The 12,834-nt window shown below is 41.2% G+C and overlaps 1 protein-coding gene across 2 annotated transcripts in view; it reads left to right on the forward strand.

Moving 5' to 3' along the window:
* Positions 1 to 5,858, forward strand: part of LOC118378592 (retinal-specific phospholipid-transporting ATPase ABCA4-like) — a 140,470-nt gene extending 134,612 nt beyond the window's left edge. For both annotated transcript variants that reach the window (XM_052475962.1, XM_052475963.1), the window contains one exon: positions 5,316 to 5,858. In XM_052475962.1, the coding sequence (XP_052331922.1) occupies positions 5,316 to 5,462 (147 nt within the window). In that variant the 3' untranslated portion in view covers positions 5,463 to 5,858. The remainder of the gene's footprint in view (positions 1 to 5,315) is intronic.
* Positions 5,859 to 12,834: the final 6,976 nt, after the last annotated feature.

Consider the following 12,834-nt stretch of genomic DNA (forward strand, 5'->3'; position numbering starts at 1 on the left):
ACACTAGATCAGGTAACTACTCTGTTTATCAGACTACACTAGATCAGGTAACTACTCTGTCTATCAGACTACACTAGATCAGTACTCTGTCTATCAGACTACACTAGATCAGGCAACTACTCTATCAGACGACACTAGATCAGGTGACTACTCCATTAATCAGACTCCATTAGATCAGCTTTCTACTCCCTCATCAGACTACACTAGATGAGGTGACTACTCCATCTATCAGACTGCACTAGATCAGGTAACTACTCTGTCTATCAGACTACACTAGATCAGGTAACTACTCTGTCAGACTACACTAGATCAGGTGACTACTCTATAAGACCTCACTAAATCAGGTAACTGCTCCGTCAGACTACACTAGATCATGTGCCATGTACACTAGATCAGGTAACTACTCTGTATCACAGACTACACTAGATCAGGTGACCACACTATCAGACTACACTAGATCAGGTGAATACTCCATCTATCAGACTCCACTAGATCAGGTAACTACTCTGTTTATCAGACTCCACTAGATCAGGTAACTACTCTATCAGACTACACTAGATCATGTGACTACTCAATCAGACCACACTAGATCAGGTGAGTACTCCATCTATCAGACCACACTAGATCAGGTGAATACTCCATCTATCAGACTACACTAGATCAGGTGAATACTCCATCTATCAGACTACACTAGATCAGGTGACTACTCTGTCTATCAGACTACACTAGATCAGGTGACTACTCCATCTATCAGACTACACTAGATCAGGTGAATACTCCATCTGTCAGACTACACTAGATCAGGTGAGTACTCCGTCTATCAGACTACACTAGATCAGGTGACTACTCCGTCTATCAGACTACACTAGATCAGGTGAGTACTCCGTCTATCAGACTACACTAGATCAGGTGAATACTCCGTCTATCAGACTACACTAGATCAGGTGAATACTCCGTCTATCAGACTACACTAGATCAGGTGAGTACTCCGTCTATCAGACTACACTAGATCAGGTGACTACTCCGTCTATCAGACTACACTAGATCAGGTGAGTACTCCGTCTATCAGACTACACTAGATCAGGTGAATACTCCGTCTATCAGACTACACTAGATCAGGTGAATACTCCGTCTATCAGACTACACTAGATCAGGTGACTACTCTGTCTATCAGACTACACTAGATCAGGTGACTACTCCGTCTATCAGACTACACTAGATCAGGTGAATACTCCGTCTATCAGACTACACTAGATCAGGTGAGTACTCCGTCTATCAGACTACACTAGATCAGGTGAGTACTCCGTCTATCAGACTACACTAGATCAGGTGAGTACTCCGTCTATCAGACTACACTAGATCAGGTGAATACTCTATCAGACTACACTAGATCAGGTGACTACTCCGTCTATCAGACTACACTAGATCAGGTGAATACTCTATCAGACTACACTAGATCAGGTGAATACTCCGTCTATCAGACTACACTAGATCAGGTGAGTACTCTGTCTATCAGACTACACTAGATCAGGTGAGTACTCCGTCTATCAGACTACACTAGATCAGGTGAATACTCCGTCTATCAGACTACACTAGATCAGGTGAGTACTCTGTCAGACTACACTAGATCAGGTGAGTACTCCATCTATCAGACCACACTAGATCAGGTGAATACTCCATCTGTCAGACTACACTAGATCAGGTGAATACTCCGTCTATCAGACCACACTAGATCAGGTGACTACTCCGTCTATCAGACTACACTAGATCAGGTGACTACTCCGTCTATCAGACTACACTAGATCAGGTGACTACTCCGTCTATCAGACTACACTAGATCAGGTGAATACTCCGTCTATCAGACTACACTAGATCAGGTGACTACTCCGTCTATCAGACTACACTAGATCAGGTGACTACTCCGTCTATCAGACTACACTAGATCAGGTGACTACTCCGTCTATCAGACTACACTAGATCAGGTGACTACTCCATCTATCAGACTACACTAGATCAGGTGACTACTCCGTCTATCAGACCACACTAGATCAGGTGACTACTCCGTCTATCAGACTACACTAGATGGGGTAACTATAGGGCTGGTGTTAAGATTAGGGATTAGGTGTTTGGGATTTAGGTTTAAAGACAGGCACCAACTAAGTGTTCCAATGACCACACAACAGGTGATAATGAGCATGGCAATGTTTAAGGATAGACTCAGCAATATGACCTCATCAAACACAGCCAACAGGTGATAATGAGCATGGCAATGTTTAAGGATAGACTCAGCAATATGACCTCATCAAACACAGCCAACAGGTGATAATGAGCATGGCAATGTTTAAGGATAGACTCAGCAATATGACCTCATCAAACACAGCCAACAGGTGATAATGAGCATGGCAATGTTTAAGGATAGACTCAGCAATATGACCTCATCAAACACAGCCAACAGGTGATAATGAGCATGGCAATGTTTAAGGATAGACTCAGCAATATGACCTCATCAAACACAGCCAACAGGTGATAATGAGCATGGCAATGTTTAAGGATAGACTCAGCAATATGACCTCATCAAACACAGCCAACAGGTGATAATGAGCATGGCAATGTTTAAGGATAGACTCAGCAATATGACCTCATCAAACACAGCCAACAGGTGATAATGAGCATGGCAATGTTTAAGGATAGACTCAGCAATATGACCTCATCAAACACAGCCAACAGGTGATAATGAGCATGGCAATGTTTAAGGATAGACTCAGCAATATGACCTCATCAAACACAGCCAACAGGTGATAATGAGCATGGCAATGTTTAAGGATAGACTCAGCAATATGACCTCATCAAACACAGCCAACAGGTGATAATGAGCATGGCAATGTTTAAGGATAGACTCAGCAATATGACCTCATCAAACACAGCCAACAGGTGATAATGAGCATGGCAATGTTTAAGGATAGACTCAGCAATATGACCTCATCAAACACAGCCAACAGGTGATAATGAGCATGGTAATGTTTAAGGATAGACTCAGCAATATGACCTCATCAAACACAGCCAACAGGTGATAATGAGCATGGCAATGTTTAAGGATAGACTCAGCAATATGACCTCATCAAACACAGCCAACAGGTGATAATGAGCATGGCAATGTTTAAGGATAGACTCAGCAATATGACCTCATCAAACACAGCCAACAGGTGATAATGAGCATGGCAATGTTTAAGGATAGACTCAGCAATATGACCTCATCAACCACAGCCAACAGGTGATAATGAGCATGGCAATGTTTAAGGATAGACTCAGCAATATGACCTCATCAAACACAGCCAACAGGTGATAATGAGCATGGTAATGTTTAAGGATAGACTCAGCAATATGACCTCATCAAACACAGCCAACAGGTGATAATGAGCATGGCAATGTTTAAGGATAGACTCAGCAATATGACCTCATCAAACACAGCCAACAGGTGATAATGAGCATGGCAATGTTTAAGGATAGACTCAGCAATATGACCTCATCAAACACAGCCAACAGGTGATAATGAGCATGGCAATGTTTAAGGATAGACTCAGCAATATGACCTCATCAAACACAGCCAACAGGTGATAATGAGCATGGCAATGTTTAAGGATAGACTCAGCAATATGACCTCATCAAACACAGCCAACAGGTGATAATGAGCATGGCAATGTTTAAGGATAGACTCAGCAATATGACCTCATCAAACACAGCCAACAGGTGATAATGAGCATGGCAATGTTTAAGGATAGACTCAGCAATATGACCTCATCAAACACAGCCAACAGGTGATAATGAGCATGGCAATGTTTAAGGATAGACTCAGCAATATGACCTCATCAAACACAGCCAACAGGTGATAATGAGCATGGCAATGTTTAAGGATAGACTCAGCAATATGACCTCATCAAACACAGCCAACAGGTGATAATGAGCATGGCAATGTTTAAGGATAGACTCAGCAATATGACCTCATCAAACACAGCCAACAGGTGATAATGAGCATGGCAATGTTTAAGGATAGACTCAGCAATATGACCTCATCAACCACAGCCAACAGGTGATAATGAGCATGGCAATGTTTAAGGATAGACTCAGCAATATGACCTCATCAAACACAGCCAACAGGTGATAATGAGCATGGTAATGTTTAAGGATAGACTCAGCAATATGACCTCATCAAACACAGCCAACAGGTGATAATGAGCATGGCAATGTTTAAGGATAGACTCAGCAATATGACCTCATCAAACACAGCCAACAGGTGATAATGAGCATGGCAATGTTTAAGGATAGACTCAGCAATATGACCTCATCAAACACAGCCAACAGGTGATAATGAGCATGGCAATGTTTAAGGATAGACTCAGCAATATGACCTCATCAAACACAGCCAACAGGTGATAATGAGCATGGCAATGTTTAAGGATAGACTCAGCAATATGACCTCATCAAACACAGCCAACAGGTGATAATGAGCATGGCAATGTTTAAGGATAGACTCAGCAATATGACCTCATCAAACACAGCCAACAGGTGATAATGAGCATGGTAATGTTTAAGGATAGACTCAGCAATATGACCTCATCAAACACAGCCAACAGGTGATAATGAGCATGGCAATGTTTAAGGATAGACTCAGCAATATGACCTCATCAAACACAGCCAACAGGTGATAATGAGCATGGCAATGTTTAAGGATAGACTCAGCAATATGACCTCATCAAACACAGCCAACAGGTGATAATGAGCATGGCAATGTTTAAGGATAGACTCAGCAATATGACCTCATCAAACACAGCCAACAGGTGATAATGAGCATGGCAATGTTTAAGGATAGACTCAGCAATATGACCTCATCAAACACAGCCAACAGGTGATAATGAGCATGGCAATGTTTAAGGATAGACTCAGCAATATGACCTCATCAAACACAGCCAACAGGTGATAATGAGCATGGCAATGTTTAAGGATAGACTCAGCAATATGACCTCATCAAACACAGCCAACAGGTGATAATGAGCATGGCAATGTTTAAGGATAGACTCAGCAATATGACCTCATCAAACACAGCCAGGAAGACATCTGAGGTCAGGAGGATTTATTATGAGAGATTAAGACTTGAATAAAGAATATCCTTGAGTACAAATTTATGGTACCGTACTCAGCAAGCAGCGAGAGAAATAGCTGTCGTGAATATATGATTATAAAGGACTTTTATAGAACATTAGTGTTTTCATTGACATTGTGTTGATAGTAATGGGGGTTTTCCTCTCTCCGTTCTCCAGGTGTTTGTGAACTTTGCTAAGCAGCAGGCAGGAGAGGACGAGGACGTTTTACAACCACGAGCGGTCAACGCGCGCAATGAAAAACAAAATGTCCCCACGAAACGCAAGGTCTCCCCCATCAAGATAAAAACCAGAAGACCAAAATAAAACCTGAAAGTTAATCTGTGAAAATATGACTTCCTACGGAATGTATTGTCAAAATGTTTAATGCAGAAAACCGACTAAATGTATTGTAATAGCTAGACATGCACAGGCACACTGGCAGTATAATGAAAACATTTTGAAATGAATGGAAATTATGGTTAGATTCATGAATTATGTTTGGAATATGTTCCTTTGGCTTTGGAAGTGATATTTTTGCCTGTTGATTGTGCATTGTGTAAAATGGTCCTTCTGTAGCTCAGTTGGTAGAGCATGGCGCTTGTAACGCCAGGGTAGTGGGTTCGATTCCCGGGACCACCCATACGTAGAATGTATGCACACATGACTGTAAGTCGCTTTGTATAAAAGCGTCTGCTAAATGGCATATATTATTATTATTATTATTATTATAAATGGCTGCCAAAAGTCAAGACGAGGTCACGTTTGCAGAACACAGACGTCAGTTGACAGCAGATAGCTCCTCAAACACACCAGGGGTGTGATCTCAATAGTTTGGCTTCCTCGCTTCATCTCCTTTTCACGTGTTCATTGAAGAGGAAGCAGCTCCCTTTGGTTTATGAGGGGGCTGCTTCCTCGCCTCATCTCCCTTTCACGTGTTCATTGAAAAGGAAGCAGCTCCCTTGGTTTATGAGGGGGCTGCTTCCTCGCCTCATCTCCTTTTCACGTGTTCATTGAAGAGGAAGCAGCTCCCTTTGGTTTATGAGGGGGCTGCTTCCTCGCCTCATCTCCTTTTCACGTGTTCATTGAAGAGGAAGCAGCTCCCTTGGTTTATGAGGGGGCTGCTTCCTCGCCTCATCTCCCTTTCACGTGTTCATTGAAGAGGAAGCAGCTCCCTTTGGTTTATGAGGGGGCTGCTTCCTCGCCTCATCTCCTTTTCACGTGTTCATTGAAGAGGAAGCAGCTCCCTTTGGTTTATGAGGGGGCTGCTTCCTCGTCAACCAAACATAGGTCCCTGTTTTGTTTTGTTATTACGCAGTATCAATACGGGACCACAAGATGGCGCTGCATTTACACTGACATTTATATACCAAAACTAATACAAATGCTTAGATAATTTATATAGCCTTTCAAATAATGTGTAGAAAAAAGTCTTGCTTGGCTTATATATTTGTTTTGCCATTTTCATTAATTTAGGACATATTCTGTTAGTCATTTAGCAGACGCTCTTATCCAGAGGTGAGACAACCACAATCATATTAAATACATTTCCCCCCCCCTCAAGGTAGCTATCAGTGCTGGTAGGGAGGTGGGTTGGTGTGGGATTATTTAAGATACGCTTTGAAGAGGTAAGGTTTCAGATCCTAAGCACAGCTTTATATGCTCACCTAATGTATAGTGCAGGGGAACAATGTAATTTTACCTTTATTTAACGACAGATTTGTACCTTGTCAACTCAGGAATTTGATCTAGCAACCTTTCGGTGACTGGCCCAAAACTCTAACCACTAGGCTACCCTGCCACCCACAGAGGGCCGTGTGGGTGCAGGCTTTTGTTCTAGCCAAGCAGTCTTGGTTGAAGACAATGACTCTTAGTTGAATCAGGTGAGTTTCTGCTTGGCTGGAATGAAAGGCTGCACATATATGATAGGCTTTCACCTCCTGTTGTAGTGGACTCAAACACAACGTAACGAACAAAAACCGCAAAATATATTGTTTATTTTATTGTTACCGTTTTTTGTTGTTTTTTTGAAATTTTTATGTCATTTTCAGTTTGTCATTTGAAATGTCATGATAACTGTGTTTAACATGTTACAAATGCTGTTTCTAATCAAGAAGACGCTTTTTGGATTTACGCTTCCATTTCCTACGATCAGGGACGGGCAACTTTGATGGGGTTGGGAGCCACAAAAAATCTGAAGTCGTTGTGAGGGGCCATAGTGGCTGGCGGGTCTGTATACCCACATTTATATACCAAAAACTACTAATAATGCTTAGCTCATTTACATAGTCGTTCAAATAAGGTAGAAATATCTTGCTTGGTTTATTTATATATTCTACACATTTTGCCATTGTATGTAAAGAAAATGTTGCCGTTTTAAATCAAGTATTTTGCAATTCTACAAATTTCGACCATCGGGACAGAGAGCAGATTTGGCAATTTTCTAACACATTTCCTTGAATTCTACTCATTTTTCTATGGGGTGGAGAGAAATGTGAGGCTGACCAACAAAATCAAATGCCCCTCCCCCCCTGGCCGGTGATTCCACCATGATTACTACCTTTTGTCTATAGCTGGCCGCTCGACTAATTTACTAAATCAAATTTGTTTTGGCTGACATTCCAACAGTGATAAATAAAGAGAAAACAAGAGTAAAACTGCTGATGTACAACCACATTTCAAAATGGCACCTTGTGCATTCTACCCCCCACCCCCTCCAGCGCCAGCGAGGGCCTTCACAAGGGCCCCTCGCGGGCTGCCAGTTGCCCATCCCTGTCATAGCTAGTATTATGGATGAGAATAGATATGTGTATCAACTTCAACTGATGCCATGCTTTAACAGCAAAACACTGGCCCTGTTAAACCCAATGGGTTCATGAGTAACACAAAGTTACTGTGAACAGTCCCACTGTAAAACTAACAACGTAAACAAAGAAGATAAAATACTAATAATATCACACAAATTAAACATTATGGTTACTTCATATCTGATTTGACTGAACAGGGTCGTCCGTCCTTCAACAGGGGAACAAGTGCACTAGACTTTAAGTGCACTAGACTTCACGCGCACTAGACTTTAAGTGCACTAGACTTTAAGTGCACTAGACTTCAAGTGCACTAGACTTCAAATGCACTAGACTTTAAGTGCACTAGACTTTAAGTGCACTAGACTTCACGCGCACTAGACTTCAAGTGCACTAGACTTTAAGTGCACTAGACTTTAAGTGCACTAGACTTCAAATGCACTAGACTTCAAATGCACTAGACTTTAAGTGCACTAGACTTCAAATGCACTAGACTTCAAATGCACTAGACTTCAAGTGCACTAGACTTCAAATGCACTAGACTTCAAATGCACTAGACTTCAAGTGCACTAGACTTCAAATGCACTAGACTTCAAATGCACTAGACTTCAAATGCACTAGACTTCAAATGCACTAGACTTCAAATGCACTAGACTTCAAATGCTCTAGACTTCAAATGCACTAGACTTCAAATGCACTAGACTTTAATGCACTAGACTTCAAATGCACTAGACTTCAAATGCACTAGACTTCAAATGCACTAGACTTCAAATGCACTAGACTTCAAATGCACTAGACTTCAAATGCACTAGACTTCAAGTGCACTAGACTTTAAGTGCACTAGACTTCACGTGCACTAGACTTTAAGTGCACTAGACTAGACTTCAAGTGCACTAGACTTTAAGTGCACTAGACTTTAAGTGCACTAGACTTCACGTGCACTAGACTTTAAGTGCACTAGACTTTAATGCACTAGACTTCAAATGCACTAGACTTCAAATGCACTAGACTTCAAATGCACTAGACTTCAAATGCACTAGACTTCAAATGCACTAGACTTCAAATGCACTAGACTTCAAATGCACTAGACTTCAAGTGCACTAGACTTCACGCGCACTAGACTTTAAGTGCACTAGACTTTAAGTGCACTAGACTTCAAGTGCACTAGACTTCAAGTGCACTAGACTTTAAGTGCACTAGACTTTAAGTGCACTAGACTTCAAGTGCACTAGACTTCACGTGCACTAGACTTTAAGTGCACTAGACTTTAAGTGCACTAGACTTCAAGTGCACTAGACTTCAAATGCACTAGACTTCAAATGCACTAGACTTCAAATGCACTAGACTTCAAGTGCACTAGACTTCAAGTGCACTAGACTTCAAATGCACTAGACTTCAAATGCACTAGACTTCAAATGCACTAGACTTCAAATGCACTAGACTTCAAGCGCACTAGACTTTAAGCGCACTAGACTTTAAGCGCACTAGACTTCAAGCGCACTAGACTTCAAGTGCACTAGACTTCACGTGCACTAGACTTCACGTGCACTAGACTTTAAGTGCACTAGACTTCAAGTGCACTAGACTTCAAATGCACTAGACTTCAAATGCACTAGACTTTAAATGCACTAGACTTCAATGCACTAGACTTCAAATGCACTAGACTTCAAATGCACTAGACTTCAAATGCACTAGACTTCAAATGCACTAGACTTCAAATGCACTAGACTTCAAATGCACTAGACTTCAAATGCACTAGACTTCAAATGCACTAGACTTCAAATGCACTAGACTTCAAATGCACTAGACTTCAAGCGCACTAGACTTCAAGCGCACTAGACTTCAAGTGCACTAGACTTCAAGTGCACTAGACTTCAAGCACTAGACTTCAAGTGCACTAGACTTCAAGTGCACTAGACTTCAAATGCACTAGACTTCAAATGCACTAGACTTTAAGTGCACTAGACTTCAAGTGCACTAGACTTCAAGTGCACTAGACTTCAAATGCACTAGACTTCAAGTGCACTAGACTTCAAATGCACTAGACTTCAAGTGCACTAGAGTTCAAGTGCACTAGACTTCAAGTGCACTAGACTTCAAATGCACTAGACTTCAAATGCACTAGACTTTAAGTGCACTAGACTTCAAGTGCACTAGACTTCAAGTGCACTAGACTTCAAATGCACTAGACTTCAAGTGCACTAGACTTCAAATGCACTAGACTTCAAATGCACTAGACTTTAAGTGCACTAGACTTCAAGTGCACTAGACTTCAAATGCACTAGACTTCAAGCGCACTAGACTTCAAGTGCACTAGACTTCAAGTGCACTAGACTTCAAGCACTAGACTTCAAGTGCACTAGACTTCAAGTGCACTAGACTTCAAATGCACTAGACTTCAAATGCACTAGACTTTAAGTGCACTAGACTTTAAGTGCACTAGACTTCAAGTGCACTAGACTTCAAATGCACTAGACTTCAAGTGCACTAGACTTCAAGTGCACTAGACTTCAAGTGCACTAGACTTCAAATGCACTAGACTTCAAATGCACTAGACTTCAAGTGCACTAGACTTTAAGTGCACTAGACTTTAAGTGCACTAGACTTTAAGTGCACTAGACTTTAAGTGCACTAGACTTTAAGTGCACTAGACTTCAAGTGCACTAGACTTCAAATGCACTAGACTTCAAATGCACTAGACTTTAAGTGCACTAGACTTCAAGTGCACTAGACTTCAAATGCACTAGACTTCAAGCGCACTAGACTTCAAGTGCACTAGACTTCAAGTGCACTAGACTTCAAGCACTAGACTTCAAGTGCACTAGACTTCAAATGCACTAGACTTCAAATGCACTAGACTTCAAATGCACTAGACTTTAAGTGCACTAGACTTTAAGTGCACTAGACTTTAAGTGCACTAGACTTTAAGTGCACTAGACTTTAAGTGCACTAGACTTTAAGTGCACTAGACTTCAAATGCACTAGACTTCAAATGCACTAGACTTCAAATGCACTAGACTTTAAGTGCACTAGACTTCACGCGCACTAGACTTTAAGTGCACTAGACTTTAATGCACTAGACTTCAAATGCACTAGACTTCAAGTGCACTAGAAGTGCACTAGACTTCAAGTGCACTAGACTTCAAATGCACTAGACTTCAAATGCACTAGACTTTAAGTGCACTAGACTTCAAGTGCACTAGACTTCAAGTGCACTAGACTTCAAATGCACTAGACTTCAAGTGCACTAGACTTCAAATGCACTAGACTTCAAATGCACTAGACTTTAAGTGCACTAGACTTCAAGTGCACTAGACTTCAAATGCACTAGACTTCAAGCGCACTAGACTTCAAATGCACTAGACTTTAAGTGCACTAGACTTCAAATGCACTAGACTTCAAATGCACTAGACTTCAAATGCACTAGACTAAGTGCACTAGACTTCAAGTGCACTAGACTTCAAGTGCACTAGAATTCAAATGCACTAGACTAAGTGCACTAGACTTCAAGTGCACTAGACTTCAAGTGCACTAGACTTCAAATGCACTAGACTTCAAGTGTACTAGACTTCAAGACCACTACTATAACGTATACACATTGTCACTCACATGAACTGTGCTGCAACGATGATTATGGTGAATAAAAACACATGTATAAATTCTCTACGACTAAAAGGGAATCAAACCAATCTATTGTATCATTCCACGCTTTGCAGTACATTCATCCTAACTTCAAAAACAGTATCTGTGTAAACCCATAACCTTGCTACAAATGTACACTTTTAGTGTAGAGTTGAGTGATGAGGTTAAGTCACAGGCCTGAGTGAGGCCTTGTAACCCTATTCTGACCGAGAGGCTGTCACAAAGTTCATTTATATACAGCTCGCTTATTGACTGGGTATCTGTTGTCCCCCCCATATAGTGTCACTCCTTTTGGCCAGAGCCACATCATATCCCCTACAGGTGCACTGTTACCACAGTGTCCAGTACACTGCTTTCTCTAACTGTAGTAGAGTATGCAATGGGTCTGTCTAAAATAGCATTCTATTCCCTATGTATAGTACACTACATTTGGCAAGAGGCCGATGTGGCTCTGGCCAAAAGTATAGCGAATAGGTTTGCGCGCAATTTTGGTAATTTACCCAAAATTCCCAGGTGTTCCAGAAATCCTGGTTGGACGATTACAGATTTCCTTGCTTATTTCTGTCTGATTACGTGGAATTTAGAACTGGGATTTCTGAGAAAAACTGGGGATTTGGTGACAAGTTAGCAGATTTTTTTGCAACCCTTATTAAGGAACAGGGGTATATTTAAGGAACAGGGGTATAATTAAGGAACAGGGGTATAATTAAGGAACAGGGGTATAATTAAGGAACAGGGGTATAATTAAGGAACAGGGGTATAATTAAGGAACAGGGGTATAATTAAGGAACAGGGGTATTATTAAGGAACAGGGGTATAATTAAGGAACAGGGGTATAATTAAGGAACAGGGGTATAATTAAGGAACAGGGGTATAATTAAGGAACAGGGGTATTATTAAGGAACAGGGGTATAATTAAGGAACAGGGGTATTATTAAGGAACAGGGGTATAATTAAGGAACAGGGGTATAATTAAGGAACAGGGGTATAATTAAGGGACAGGGGTATAACTAAGGAACAGGGGTATAATTAAGGAACAGGGGTATAATTAAGGAACAGGGGTATTATTAGGGAACAGGGGTATAATTAAGGGACAGGGGTATAATTAAGGGACAGGGGTATAATTAAGGAACAGGGGTATAATTAAGGAACAGGGGTATTATTAAGGAACAGGGGTATAATTAAGGGACAGGGGTATAACTAAGGAACAGGGGTATAATTAAGGAACGGGTATAACTAAGGAACAGGGGTAT

Source organism: Oncorhynchus keta, chromosome 23 (assembly GCF_023373465.1).
Source record: "Oncorhynchus keta strain PuntledgeMale-10-30-2019 chromosome 23, Oket_V2, whole genome shotgun sequence".
NCBI classification, from domain to species: Eukaryota; Metazoa; Chordata; class Actinopteri; order Salmoniformes; family Salmonidae; genus Oncorhynchus; species Oncorhynchus keta.